The following is a 12,280-nucleotide window of genomic DNA, read 5'->3' as shown; positions in this document are numbered from 1 at the left end:
GGGAAGGCTTTCCTAACCCTCAAGCCACAGCTTCTGGCACTCAGTAGGCATAAGTCCTCGTGTCCAAAACTGGGTGTGAGGATCTGCTGTAAGCACTCTTCTATAAAAGGCACTTGGTGCAATGTGATCTTTATACAATATCAGTTTTGTGCAGATCTTTCTGGCACCCATCTTTGGGCACCGTTTACTGAATTTTGCCCTAAAGTGCAAAGTCGGTACGCTATTTGTTGGAGACATTCTCAGCCATACAATTTGACACACAGAAAAACTTTCCCACATGGTAAGTGTACTCCTAGCACAGATTGACTTTCTAACTCTTATTTAAGAGGTCATATGTGCAATTAAGTTATTTGCAACTGTGATGGTGTATGGTAAATGGCCATGCACTAACTGCAATTCATAGTCCATGCCCACTACTTGCTCATAACCCATCCATTCTCGGCCTCATAATAGACTATACTATTACCATGTGAATTAATGCATGATGTCATGTCAGTGCAGTAATAGTTAAGGCAGAAAGTTATTAAACTGTGGTAAAATGTGATTTTTACCACAGCTTAAATTACTATGGGTTAGTAACTCTTCCAGTAAATGAATAATGCAATTTGCAGTCAACCTTGTAAGCTCTGTTACTTTTCTCCCTGGGAGCTTCATAGACATGCCAAGTCAAACACATTTTGGGTGTAACAAACGACATTCTCCAACTCAAATTCCTAAGTGCCATGATTTCCCACCTTGGTTCCCTGCTCTCGCCAGCAAGCTGGCATCTTCTGTTTCCTTTCTCTACTTCAATGGCGATACATCTCTCACTCTCTTTGCCTCCTCCCCCCCCCCCAAAGGTCCACTAAACTTATTTATGCCAGTAGTGCTGCAGAGCTTCCAGCTGGCACAAGGCCTTTCTTCTGCCAATTCCCTATTCCTCTGACTCTACTTCCAGTTTCTGGTGGTAGGGAGAGATAGAGGGAAGATACCAGGTCAGCAGGAAGCAGAATTTTGCAGAAGCAAGTTTGGAGGACCACAGGGGCAGGAAAGGAAAGTGAGAGAGAGTGTTTCAGGAGAGGGGGAAGGAGAGGAGGAGAGAAATAGATGCCAAGACAGTGGGGAGGGGAGAGAAAAAGATGTAATGATGGTGTGGAGGGAAGGAGAGAAACATGCTAAGGTGGAAGAGGAGGAAAAAAGAAATGCAAGGACCTATGGGGAAAGAAAGAAGAGGTCCTGGACCTGCAAGAAGGAGAAAGAAGAGAGAGGAACACTTGCTGGATCTCTTGGAAGTGGGGTGGGAGGAAAGAAAGAAAGAGAGAAAGAAAGATTTGCTGGCTGGGGGGGGAGGGGGCAGGAGTGAAGATGGACAAAGGGAACGATGCTGACATGTGGAGGCAGGAGCCATCTTAAAGATATAGCTGGTAAAAGAAGTGCCATGTGGACTACCCAAACTTCAAATGCACCCCCACCCCCTCAGAGACATTAGAACTTAGATCAGACTTTCCACCCTCATTAGACATTTCAGGCCTTCCTCGCAGCACCCTCTCATGAACTCCCTAGGGACCTCTCAGGATATTTTTTCTGGTATCCAATGGATGTGGCAGGAACGATCCCCAGATACCTGACCCCTAGCAGTATTCTTGTGGTACTACTTGCTAGGTGTCAAACTGCCATATAACTACATGTCCTTATTTGGCAGTCATTTAATTGGACATGTGCTTTAATTTGGCAGCTTGACCCTTAGTGATAATACTGTAAGAGTACCGCTAAAGAGTCAAAGCATCATTTTGAACCCATGCATATTAGATAACCAGTGCTCCTGGAGAGATAAAATGATGCAAGTTCTGTTATTCAAGTTGCATAACTAACAAGATGGTATGCATGTATTTGCATCTTATTATTATGTAGTATATGTACCCTTAAAATAATATGTGGTACAGTGAAATAAATGGCAAACATTGTGTATTATTCCTTTAAGGCAGACTTGCAACCACTTCCCTTACTGCAGCCTTGTACAAACAGTTACTATGCTCTAATGCACATATTAACTCAGAGCATATTAACTCTGTGTTATAAAATACTAGGTGTAAACCTGCAGAAATTACAGCTAGGTTGAAACGGCAGATACTTTTGCCTTTTTGGGAGTAAGCAAAAATGTTAGCACATGAAGTATACATATGCATATATGTAAAATTGTTGCCAATGGGGCTCTAAATAAAAAAATATAAACATCCCAAAAGCATCATAAATCAGTGAGGCGTCCCTGCCATTGTGTGTCCAGAGCTCGAGATGGGTGTGAAACAGGCATCTTATGGGCAGGCTTTAGGCATGTATAAGGGCGGGTTAGACTTGGACTTCTTGCAGTGATAATCAAGCGTTCTGCAAAACGTCCTGGATGAAACTTAGATGTTTGGAACTAGACCTGTTTTAGAAGTATATAAATGCCACAAAGGTGCCCAAACTGACCAGATGACCACTGCATGCATCAAAGTAAGACACCCCCATACTGCCCCAATACTCACTGACCCCTTTCCACCACACAAAAATAAGAACAAAAAGGTACATGCCTGGCTATAGAACAGCAGCATCTGGTATGGGGAAACCTAGTAGAGCTTCAGGTTTGTAGAGTTACCTGTGGGTGGGCTAGTGAACTATAGAGATTAGGACCCAGGCCCATAAGACACTCTAACCACAACATATATGGTATTAAGTATGAGCTCATCATAACCCACCCAAACCCTACTCTACTGCAAAATAGGTGCCACCTTCAAACATAAGAGCTATTATGGTGGTACATAGGTGGGTATAGTAGGTTTTGGGGACTCACCATAAATTATAAGGGGGTTATGGTGAGATATACATCTGAAACCCTTTATGTGAAGTTCACAACAGAGCCCTCTAAGGTGCCCCACTGTTATTTTGGGATGCCTATGTTGTCACAACCCTAGCCCTGAAGCGCGGCTTGTGGCAGAAAAGGCTTTGCCTAACCCTAGGCTGACTTTAAAGAGGGCTAACCATTGTGACAGGCTGGACAGCAATAGTAAGGAAAACTCTGAATTCCCATTGAAAGCCCAGCTCACAAAACCCTGGGGAGGTGAGGAATCTGGAGGGAACAGCCTAGAACAGCCCCAGAGCAAGTCCACCAGCTCAGCTAACCCACAGCTGCAAGGCTTAATTAGAAGCTCAGGGAAATCTCAGCCCAAGTTACAGGCTGCCCTGCCCCTGCACAGAACAGGGCGTGGTCGCCTCAGTGCTTTAGAGGCAGCACTGAGGAGGAACCAGTCAGTCTACCCTGGGGCAGCCCAGGAAGGAGGTTCACAGGACAGCTCTCCTGAACCTCAGAGCTTTCAGGATATTGAGATGGTGGATACAGCCCCTGTCTCTGATGCCAACCAGCTAGCTATTCCAGAACCCATGGAATTTATGGACACTAGCATGGATACTGAAGCATGTGCAATGGACGAAAGCTGAGTACAATATCTTTGTTTTTGTGGTGCTTAAGTTTGTGAAATTTTTTGAGTTTTTTTTTTACCTGTTTGCACTTGTTTGGAGCCGGTGAACAGTGCTGGGCTCTCATTGCAAAGGTACCTAAACCTGGAAGCCTTTAAACCAGGTTTATTTTGCTTGAAAGTTTTTGTTTGTGTTTGCCTTTTGAGGATTGAGTGCAACTGCAAGATGGACTCTATGTAGGGTGATAGTGGGGAGAATCCACAGAAGATCCTCAGGGCGGGATTGTGGGGCCATTTGTGGCATACTGTTTAAAACAGGTTTGAATAAGTGGATTCGGCTATTCCCCTCCCCCACCAACTACTTCTGAGTTGGTTGGGGCCAGGCCTGCTTCAATCCAGGCCTGAGTGCAGCACTGTCAGTCTTCAAGGAAAGGGCTATAGTTTTTTCTGTCTGCTTGCTAAAGTCAGACGTACTAAGACTGGGATATTACAGACTAAGTGACTACTCACCTGTTATACCTGTAAGGAAGGTGTGGGTTGTTTATTTTTGCAACCCTTTATTCTTTCATGTTTTCTTTTGTTCATGAAAGGAATGAACTAAACCCTATTCAGGGTCTGTGAACTCAATAAATTGGGACTTTACTTTATTTTGAACCTCCTTGTTCCTGACCTTTTTGTATTGCTTTATTGACCAACAAACCAGCAGGACTTCCAGCCTCTTCTGGAAGCACGTGGGACGCAGGCTATTCTGGGCGCTGACCGGGGCCATCGTATAAACCAGCACCAGCAGAGCCACAATGTGGCCAATCCATTACAATGCTGGCCCCTCCCACGTCCAAATGGGCTTGATTTGGATATATTGAACATGGACATTTTTGTATTCGAAAGTGGCCAAAACAGTTAGATGTCTAATTAGGTCATTTTCAAAACAAACAAACAAACAAAAATCGGAGGTCTTGCAGTTTCAAAAATGGCTGTTTCCCACCCGGATATTTGGACATCTTGAAGGATACATCCAAATTTGGACTTAGACACACTATTGAAAATGCCCCGCCACATGTTTAAGGGATAAAGTTCATAAGTGCTTCTAATTATCAGCCTCTTCAATTATTTATTAAAAGCAGTATCAAATAACCCAGGTTATACTAAGGTACAATCCCAAACCAACAATTACATTCTACTTATAGACAACATTCATGAAGAATACCCAGTGTAATGGATGACTTAATTCTTAGACTGTGATGTAGGGGATTGTGCTCTAGAGCAGTGTTTTTCAACCGCTGTTCCGCGGCACACTAGTGTGCCGCGAGATGTTGCCTGGTGTGCCGTACGGTCAGGGCCGCCATCAGGGCAGTACCACCAGTCTAGGGAGAGGGGCGGTCCGCCCCACGTGGACAGGAGAGAGCTGGACGGGGGACCCGCGGAGTTCAATACATCTCGAGCCGCGAGGCTCGTCTTCTGTTCCTGCCTGCCCTGCAGCTAACATATAGCCGATCGCAAGCGTTCCCCGATGTCAGCGCTGACGTCGGAGGGAGGGCTTAAGCAAAGCCTGCCCTCCGACGTCAGCGCTGACGTTGGAGAATACTTCCGTTCGGCTATTTGTGCGCGGCAGGGCAGGCAGGAAGCAGAAGACAAGCCTTGCGGCTTGAACTTCGTTTTGCTGAGAAAGTTGCAAAGATGGGCTGGGAGGCAAACACGGAACACAAAAGGGGGGAGGGAGTGCGTTTTGGACACAAGGCATGAACTTGGGAGAGAGGAAGGGAGGGAAAGAGATGCTGAGGTGGGGGAGGGAATGGGTTTTTGGACACAGAAGGCATGGACTTGGGAGAGAGGAAGGGAGGGAAAGAGATGCTGAGGTGGGGGAGGGAATGCGTTTTTGGACACAGAAGAAATGGACTTGGGAGAGAGGAAGGGAGGGAAAGAGATGCTGAGGTGGGGGAGGGAATGCGTTTTTGGACACGGAAGAAATGGACTTGGGAGAGAGGAAGGGAGGGAATGAGTGTTTGGACACAGAAGGCATGGACTTTGGAGAGAGGAAGGGAGGGAAAGAGATGGTTGTGTACACGGGGAATAGAAGAAAGGAGAACTTTTGGTCATAGGGAGGGAGTGAGGTACAGATAGTGGCATACCAGGGGGGGGGGGGGCGGTCTGCCCCACCCCGGGTTTACGTCCCAAGGGGGTGCACAGCTGGCCACCCTCCAGTGTTGTCCCTAGGCCGGCAAACTGCGGCTCTTTAGCCATTGAGTGCCACTGCCGCCAACGGTGTTGTTGGCGGTGGCAGCATTATAAAATACTTTCTTTGTGTTTATTTGATTCCTATTCAAGAGAATTACTTTATATATAGTCAATATAGGCACAGAGTTAAATTTTTTAACATTTTCTAATGGTGATTTTTTTCATGAAACAAGTGTGCCTTTGCCCAAAAAAGGTTGAAAAACACTGCTCTAGAGCTTCAGCTATGTTTAGCCATAATGCACATTTTTAATAGAGTGATTGATAGGATAAAATATACTCGACTGGTTCCGAGGATTCCTCACAACCCGCACATATCAAGTACGCTTCAACTGCAAACTCTCTAAAACATGGAGAAACCCATCAGGCGTTCCACAGGGGTCCCCACTATCCCCACTACTCTTTAACGTCTATACATCTTCACTAGGCATGCAGCTGGCCCGGCGGGGTATAAAAGTATTCAGTTATGCGGATGACTTTACAATCATTATCCCGTTTATCACGTCTCCCTCTGAAATCACCCCCACAGCAACAGAAGCGCTAAACCTGATGCAACAATGGACCACAGAATTCAGACTGAAGCTCAATTCAGATAAAACTAAATTCTTTATAGCCTCGCCACACCCACATACCACGACAAAATCAATACACATTAACAATCTTAACTACCCCATTCAACCAACAATGAAGGTTCTGGGGGTATTACTGGACCAAGGTCTAACTATGAAAGACCATGTGGACTCCCTAGTCAGAAAAGGGTTTTTTACTCTCTGGAAACTTAGGTCCATTAGAGCATACTTCGACGCTTCAGCATTCAGAATTCTAGTACAATCCCTAATACTAAGCCACCTTGACTATTGCAACATTACCCATCTGGCCATCTCCAGGAAGCAAATGCAGAGACTTCAACTGATACAAAATGCAGCAGTCAGGTTGATTTTCGGGCTGCAGAAGTCCGATCACATAACCCCTTCCTACCGACTCCTGCACTGGCTGCCAATGGAGGCACGTACGAAGTTCAAGCTGGGATGTCTCTGCTTCAAGGTATTATCTGGCCTAGCCCCTAAATACATAACAGACCTCTTCTCATTCTCAACCAACAGACATGAGAGAAGAACACACCTGAAATTCGTTTCCCCACCGGCTAGAGGATGCAAATATAAGAGATACCATCAACAATATTCCGGAACTTGGAGGCGAGGAGGATGGCAGTTTGAGTGCAGAGCTCCTCTCCCTGGACAATCTGCCTGCTTTTAAATATCAGCAGCAGTGGGAGATCAATTGCTTTTACACCTAAGCAGCAACGGGACCAACCCACCAAAAACCCACAGTCCCGGTCCTGCAAGAATATGAGCTCCACCCTCCCTGCAGTTCGCTAGGAAAATCAACTGCTTTTACACCTAAGCAGCAGCAGGACCAGCCACCACTACCAAGAGCCCTTTGCCCCGATCCAGCCAGGCATGTGAGCTCCTCCCTCTGCAGTCCATTGGAGAGATCAATCTACCTGCTTTTAAATATCAGCAACAGTGGGAAATCAACTGCTTTTACACCTCAGCAGCAGCGGAACTATCCGCAACTACCAAGAGCACACAGACCCGATCCAGCCAAGAGTATGAGCTCCACCTCCCCCTGCAGTCCACTAGGAAGATCAACTGTTTTTTACACCTAAGCAGCAACAGGACCAGCCACCACTACCGAGAGCCCTTTGCCCTGATCCAGCCAAACAAGTAAGCTCTTCCCCCAGCATTCCGTTGGAAAAATCAATATGCTTGCTTTTAAATATTATCAGAAGTAGGAGATCAACTGCTTTTACACCTAAGCAGCCTATAATAGGAGCCCTCGCCCCGATCCAACCAGGCATGTGAGCTCCTCCCCCTATATCCCGTTTAAGAGATCAATCTACCTGCTTTAAATATCAGCAGCAGTAGAAAAACAACTGCTTTTACATACAAGCAGCAGCGAGACCTACCGCAACCACCAAGAGCCCACAGACCCGATCCTGCCAGGAGTGTGAACTCCTCCCCCTGCAGTCCATTGGAGAGATCAATCTGCCTGCTTTTAAATATCAGCAGCAGTGGAGATCAACTGCTTTTACACCTAAGCAGCAACGAGACCAGCCACAACCACCGAGAGCACACAGACCCGATCCTACCAAGAGTGTGAACTCTTCCCCCCATGCAATCCGCTAAGAAGATCGACTGTCGGCTCCGGGCGGCTTTCCCGCAGAGGAGAGAATCCTGCATTCACCGTGGGCCTCATCTGGGGCAGCCTCCTTGGAGCGGCTGGGGCACGGGCAGTGTGTCTGGGAGGGAATGCATGGATGGGAGAACATCGCAGGGGAGGAGACATAGGCATCCTGGGACTGTCTGCCAAGTCTCTTCCCTGAAGAAGCCCTTTCTGGAAACGTCAATCGCTCCTCCTAAACTTACTTGCTCCACTTCATCACTGACGCTGAAACCGTGGATTGAAGACAAAGTTTTATTTTATTTTTCTTTCCAGCTTATGATTTATCTTTAATCTTATCTATTGTTTTGCCTTTTGTCTTTGTTTTGTTCTATTTCTATCATTTAAATTTCTCCAGAATTCTACTGTTCAACGGCTCCCCCTTCTGCTTCTATTCCTTTCTCTCCTCTCTTCTACCTTCCAAAGTATTTAGATCAATGCTGTCTTGTTAAAATGTTTATTTTATTTTTATTTTTCCTCTAACTCTACTTTTCACTTCTCTATTACCCTCCAGGTACTTTAGTTAGATTGTGAGCCTTCGGGACAGTAAGGGAATTTTTCAAGTACCTTTCTTATTTCTAATCTTAATGTATATTTTCTGTAAACCGCTTAGAACCTAACGGATGTAGCGGTATATAAGAAATAAATTACATTACATTACATTACAACTTCTATCGTATCAAGCAGCCTTATGGGGCAAAGACTTAGAAAAACTAATTACACACACAAACAACTATGGTGAATTTAGGAAACACCTAAAAACATACCTGTTCTCGAAATACCTAGGTAACGATTAAGGACAATAGCCCCCTTCGTAATCCCACCCAGATCTGTTAACCTCTAATCTCTAACTATGAATGCTCCACTCAATTTATGGAATTTTTCTAATTCATTGTAAATCGCACGGAACTTCACGGTCCTGCAGTATATAAACTGTTGCTATTATTATCACTGTTGTTACTATCAGATGTTCTCAGCTATACTCTGTAAGTCGCTGTCTGTACAGTTTCTCTTCGTTGTAAACCGCCTAGAAGTCGCAAGATTGTTGGCGGTATATAAGAATAAAGTTATTATTATTATTATTATTGAGAATGTATAGTGAGATAAAAGTAGTAAAAGCAGATGTTCCCTTACCTCTAATAAAATGTCGCCTACTTGAAGCCTTCTATCACGATCAGTTAAGCTGCCAGGGATGATTCCTTTTACTATGAATGCACTACCATTCTTACCGCCAGCCAGGGCAAAGCCTAGACTCCCACTGAATGATTTTTCCAATTCAATCTTGATGATACCACTCTATAATGCATAAGAATTTATGTTTTTCTAGTAAAAAAATTCTATAATCAAGAATCAATTCTTCCTAAATTAAGGGGTCCAGCTGTTGTTTTATAAGGCTGGCCTTTGTAAACTATGGCACATGGAAAATAGCAAGGCTGTCCAATAAACTGGTGCTCTTAATTAACACAATGACTCGACACGCATGTGTTTCAGCCAACTTGGCCTGCCTCAGGAGTCTTAAAACTGCTTTACACCCAATCAAATATGGTGAGTGTTTGTGAGCGCTGGTGCTTTTCATATTTATTTTGGAGTTAGCTAAGTATTCCATGAAATATGGTGACCCAGTGACTTTACTCTATGACATATTTTAACATGTTTGATTGGGTGTGAAGTACTTTTAAGACTCCTGAGGCAGGCCAAGTTGGCTGAAACACATGCGTGTCGAGTCATTGTGTTAATCAAGAGTACCAGTTTATTGGACACCCTTGCTGTTTTTCTTGCGCGATATTATCCGATGGGGGTGTTTCTCCTGTTTCATGGTTGAGTTTTTAAACAATGACCATGGTGCACTAAACCATATCCTGTAGTACATGGTAGTTCTATAATTTTATTCTATTTTTTGCTCATTAGGGTAGCAACAAGACTCTAGTCAATTAAGCATATATAAACTGTTATAAGTATTAAACTATGGTCTACTGTCAACATATAACATAACATAACATCATGCTTATTAACCGTGTAACCATAAGTTCAAAGCAGTTTACAAAAGACTATAAACAATGAACAATATCATTAAGAACAGAAAAAATTATTTAACCAAGTATTTTGAATAAAGATAAGTTTTCAGCTGAGTTCTAAAATGTTTGTAGGAATAAGCAGTAGGCAACAATGATCGGAATTCTTTGTCATAGGAAGCTACCTGAAATGCCAAAGTATGATCAAGAAATGTCTTGCTTTTACAGCCCTGTACAGAGGAAAAATTAAACACGGAGTGAGATTTTTGACTATGTTTATATGATGCTATAGAAAATCTATTAACCAGATAGTAAAACACATTAGTTTGGTATGAACATTAGTTTGGTAAAACATAGAGTAGGATAACAATATCTACACTGCATGTAATTAAAAGAGCATAATCAAATTAATCAATATGCACCTAATTTGTTGGAAGAGGACCTCACTTACAATAATCTATAGATAGTGTATTGTCTCTGAGGATCAGGAACTCAGTTTCGGAGATTGGGTCCCTAGAGATGGTGATCTAACCGATACTATCTATAGATTACTGTTCAGAGTATAGCCATAAAACAGAAATACAAAATTCTGATTTCAGAGAAAGAGATTAAAATATTGCAAAAATTGAACTGTCTGTAGAGCAGATTTTATGGCATCAGCGCCTCATAATAGCTATCAGGCATGAAAAATAGTATCACAAATATTTTAAACAGTTATCACGATGGCAAGCAATAGGCAAGCATTTCTTTCCAGTTTAAAAAAAATTTTAAACATTTACCTCATAATCCATTGTATTCCATTCAAGGGCATGCCCTTCTTCATCAGACTCCAGCACTAGGGATAAAAGAGCAGACATCCACATAACTAAAATATTTCTCACTATAAAAATCCCACCTACAATTTTCTCATGTTCAGCATTAGGGTACAAAGTTATTCTGCAAGAAAATAAAAACAATAAGTATATGCATATTTAAATTAATCATTAATTATGACATTCAGTGAAGATAAGAGAAGACCAAAACCTTAGAGCTATCCTTATTCTAGTTCATCTGTTTCAATGGCAGGGCTATTAACTGAACTTGTACAGATTCTATTCCCTATTTTCTTTTCTTTACCTCCCAGATGGCAGTCTCCTTAGCAACCTGTAGAAAGCTTTATGCCAGGTAATATTCAAAAATGTTTTCTGATATGCCACGGGGGGGGCCATTTAGTTACTAATAATTAATCCTTTCAATTAACAACTAGAAGCATCTGCTCTAATGAGGTGACTGGAATGTCACAACGGATGCTTAAGCAGATGTTCTGAGAGAGACAGGTTCTCAACTGTGAAAGGAGATTTGTACACTATCATGTTACAACTTTAAATTCTGCCAGAAATTACTCAAGTAATGCTGTAATACAGAATGGCAGGCAGCCATATTGGGCATGGCCAAAACACTAATACCTTTTATAGGTCTGGAACCAACACAGTTAGACCTCGCCAAATCGGAGCTGTGGTACTAGCAACCATAGCTCTGTTGAAATCTGCTTTCTTTAACATCATATACAAAGAAGCAAGGTGATCTTCATTTCATAACCTCACTTCCCGCTACTGATTGGACCAAACCACAATCAGAGATAGTGCTGGCCAATCTGTGTGTATAACATCAACAGCTCTCTTTTTTTTTTTTTCTCTTTAACCAGGTTTCTTCTGGATAATGCACAAACTATAGATAAATGGAGCAGTTCTGTGTGCCTGATTCAGTCCTGCTACTCAATAGAAAAAGTATCATTTCTCGCCTATAAAAGGTGTTTTTCCATAAAGACCAGGCTTCATCAGGCAAACAATCCATTCTCACTTACATTCATTCTTGAGTTTCTGCTAGGTATTCATGAGCTGGATTGGCCGCTGTGGAGACAGAATACTGGGCTAGATGGACCAAAAGTCTGACCCAATAAGGCTATTCTTATGTTCATGCATGCTCAGAAATTTATACTTAGTTTTAAGCACTGAGAAAGCGGCTCCATCCTAGTTTGTGGGCCTTTACCAGTCCTTCTGACTATTAAGAACACCTACTGCAGGTCAGCAGCTTTCTCTTCCCATCAACAAGCATTTGCATGCTTGATCAATCTTGCTGTCTAGGAAAACAAGCGTTATACCTAGCAACCTAGGAATAGGCAATCAAATTTTAATAAAAACTAAACAAAACTGAACAAAAGTGTTTTCTTTGTTCAATAATATTTTTTTTTAATTATTTATTTATAATTTTCAAAATTTAAATTACAAGTACATACACTTGTTTAGGGTTAAAGTTGTATAGCAATAATCAAAGCAAGAGAACATAATCAAAATCTATAAAACATAAACCTATCAAAGCCTTTATCAAATCCTCCATATCTAT

The 12,280-nt window shown here is 42.7% G+C and overlaps 1 protein-coding gene across 11 annotated transcripts in view; it reads right to left on the bottom strand.

The window, feature by feature from the left end:
• FRMPD2 (FERM and PDZ domain containing 2) overlaps positions 1–12,280 on the bottom strand; it is a 204,348-nt gene that overhangs the window by 51,763 nt on the left and 140,305 nt on the right. For 5 of the 11 annotated variants that reach the window (XM_033942808.1, XM_033942812.1, XM_033942811.1 and 2 more), the window contains 3 exons: positions 10,678–10,733; positions 10,084–10,128; positions 9,021–9,182 (listed from right to left, as the gene is read on the bottom strand). In XM_033942808.1, the coding sequence (XP_033798699.1) occupies positions 9,021–9,182; positions 10,084–10,128; positions 10,678–10,733 (263 nt within the window). The other 6 variants (XM_033942815.1, XM_033942818.1, XM_033942816.1 and 3 more) reach the window with 6 other exon arrangements.

This window comes from Geotrypetes seraphini, chromosome 4 (genome assembly GCF_902459505.1).
Source record: "Geotrypetes seraphini chromosome 4, aGeoSer1.1, whole genome shotgun sequence".
NCBI lineage: Eukaryota > Metazoa > Chordata > Amphibia > Gymnophiona > Dermophiidae > Geotrypetes > Geotrypetes seraphini.
Note: the sequence above shows the minus strand (reverse complement) of the source record. Positions and strands in the feature narration are given on the sequence as shown.